At 39.7% G+C, this 2,597-nt stretch overlaps 1 protein-coding gene across 1 annotated transcript; it reads left to right on the top strand.

Annotated features, from left to right (window-relative positions):
- On the top strand, positions 1,347-2,597 carry LOC107640523. Its single transcript, XM_016344038.1, has one exon. The coding sequence runs from the start codon at positions 1,347-1,349 to the stop codon at positions 2,595-2,597; it is 1,251 nt and encodes a 416-aa protein (XP_016199524.1).

The following is a 2,597-nucleotide window of genomic DNA, read 5'->3' as shown; positions in this document are numbered from 1 at the left end:
GCCAGTCCGCCTCACCTCACTCACCCAGCCCCCAGCCCCCAGCCGCCCGCCGTCATCCTCTTCGTCTCACCGCCGGTCTGAACTCTGAAGGAACCAACTCAACCAAGGGAGTAGGAACAGGACAGATACAGACCCGCCACCTGCGAACTCACCGTTGCCGCCCAGTCGAACTCGCCGTTCCAGCGCCGTCGCCCTCGCCCAGTCGCCGTTGCTTTTCCGGTCGAACTCGCCGTTGCCTCGCCCTTATGCTCTGTGACTCTGTCAAACAGGTAAGCTCCAGTTCTGTAATCTGCTTCTGCTCAGTTCTGCACTTGAAGTTTAATGATTGTTCTGTGAAAAATGCATTACACCCGCTCTGTTCTGCATTGCACTTGTAAGTTGTAAACTTACTTTTTTTCTGCACTTCTTGCTGACTTGCTGTTATGAATATGAATATGCTTGTTGAAATTGTTAAGCTGAATATCATTGTTGAAAGCTTGAAATATGAAACTGTTGAATATGCTTATTGAAATTGTTAAGCTGAATATCCTTGCTGACTTGTAAGTTGTAAATTTGTTGTTTTGTTGATTTGTACCGGAAATATGAAACTGTTGAATTATATGCTTGATTTGAATCTATGAAATATGAATATGTTTGTCTTGCTGAATAGGGAATTTAACTTTTTAAGCATTTAAGGTTGCTGTCTTGCTGAATAGGATAGGAACTAGGGAATTTAGGATTGTTATTGTTTTATAATTTTTCGGTTTTGCTACTCCATATTCTTTTAGAATGTCTTCTGCGAATACACCATCAGAAACACCATCTTCGCAAGAACAAGGATCAACTGCTGATGCATCAATCGGAACCCAAAAAAACAATAATAGAGCAAAAAATGATCCTGCATGGGGTCATTGTAAACAAGTTGTGGAGTCTGAAAAACAATTCTGCTATGCATATATTGTGAGAAGCTTATTAGGGGTGGAGGAATTCATCGGTTTAAGCTTCATTTGGCTAGAAAAGGAGGAGATGTTGAGGCTTGTCGAAAGGTGCCAGCTGTAGTGAGACACCAATTCCATGAAAGTATTGAAGAGCTTCGAAGCAAGAAAAGAAAAACTCAAGAACAATATGCCGAAAGTTATAATGCTTGTGATGATGTTGAAAGAGAATTTGACGAGATCGAACGTAATGAGATGCAACAACAACAAAAATCCAGGGTTCCAACACCTATCTCTAGAAAAGGAAAATAAGTCAAAGGTTTACAATCCTATTTTCCATCGGCAACAACACCCGGAGGTCAATCAACTATCAAAAGCGTTCTTCAAAGCAAAGAAATTGTGGAGAAGTGTGATATTGCTATTGCGAAATGGATGGTGGATGCCTCTGTTCCATTTAATGCGGTTAATTCAGCTTACTATCAGCCAATGATTGATGCTATTGCAAGCATGGGTGCAGGGTATAAAGGGCCAAATTATCCAAGAGTCCGTGGGTATTTGTTGAGTAAATTAGTTGAGGATGTGAGGAAAATGATTGATGGTTATCGTGAGATTTGGAAGCAAACTGGATGCACTATTATGGCCGATGGATGGACTGATCGTTGTAGGCGTACTTTGATTAATTTTTTAGTTTATTGTCCTAAAGGAACTGTTTTTCTAAAGTCGGTTGATGCTTCTAATATCTCAAAAACTGCTGAAAATTTGTTTAAGTTGTTTAGGGATGTTGTATTGTTTGTTGGTCCTGAGAATGTTGTGCATATTGTAACGGACAATGCTGCAAACTATGTTGCTGCGGAAAGATTGTTGGAGGCTGAGTTTCCTAAATTGTATTGGTCCCCTTGTGCAGCTCATTGTGTTAATCTGATGTTTCAAGATATTGGGAAGTTGCAAGAAGTGAGTCAAACTGTGTCACAAGCTTTACTGATCACTAAGTATATCTATAATCATTGCTATCCACTGTTCTTGATGAGAAAGTTTACAGGTGGGCAGGAAATACTTCGTCCAGCTCCAACTCGGTTTGCTACTAATTTCATTGCTTTGCAAAATATGTTAGCTCAAAAGGATCCTTTGAGAGCTATGGTGACTTCTAAAGAATTTACAAGCTCAGCTTACTCCAAAGAAGCCAAAGCTAAGAAATTTTTGGATCAAGTCTTGGATTCTAAATTTTGGAGTCAATGCACTGATATTGTTAAGCTTACCTCGCCACTTGTTCATGTTTTACGTATTGTGGATAGTGAAGACAGACCTGCCATGGGTTATCTTTATCAAGCTATTTATAAGGCTAGAGAAGAAATGGTGAGGAGGTTTCAGAAAAGAAAGAAGGTTGTTGATCCTTATTTGAAGATTTTGGATACCCGTTGGGATGCACAACTTAAGAAAAATCTTCATGCCGCTGGTTATTGGTTAAATCCAGCTTTTCGATTTAATGCTGGAGAATTTGAAAAGCACAAAGAAACGATTTCTGGCTTGTTGGATGTCATTGAGAAATATGCTTATGATGATCATGTATTGAATTCTAAGCTGACAAGTGAGAAGAGGATCTTTAAGAATGCTGAGAAAGATTTTGGAAGACCCTCTGCAATACATGAACGAACCACTGTTATGCCAGGTGAAATTTCTTCATAA

Source organism: Arachis ipaensis, chromosome B05 (genome assembly GCF_000816755.2).
Source record: "Arachis ipaensis cultivar K30076 chromosome B05, Araip1.1, whole genome shotgun sequence".
NCBI classification, from domain to species: domain Eukaryota; kingdom Viridiplantae; phylum Streptophyta; class Magnoliopsida; order Fabales; family Fabaceae; genus Arachis; species Arachis ipaensis.
The sequence above is the reverse complement of the archived record's forward strand: the minus strand, read 5'-3'. Positions and strand labels throughout refer to the sequence as shown.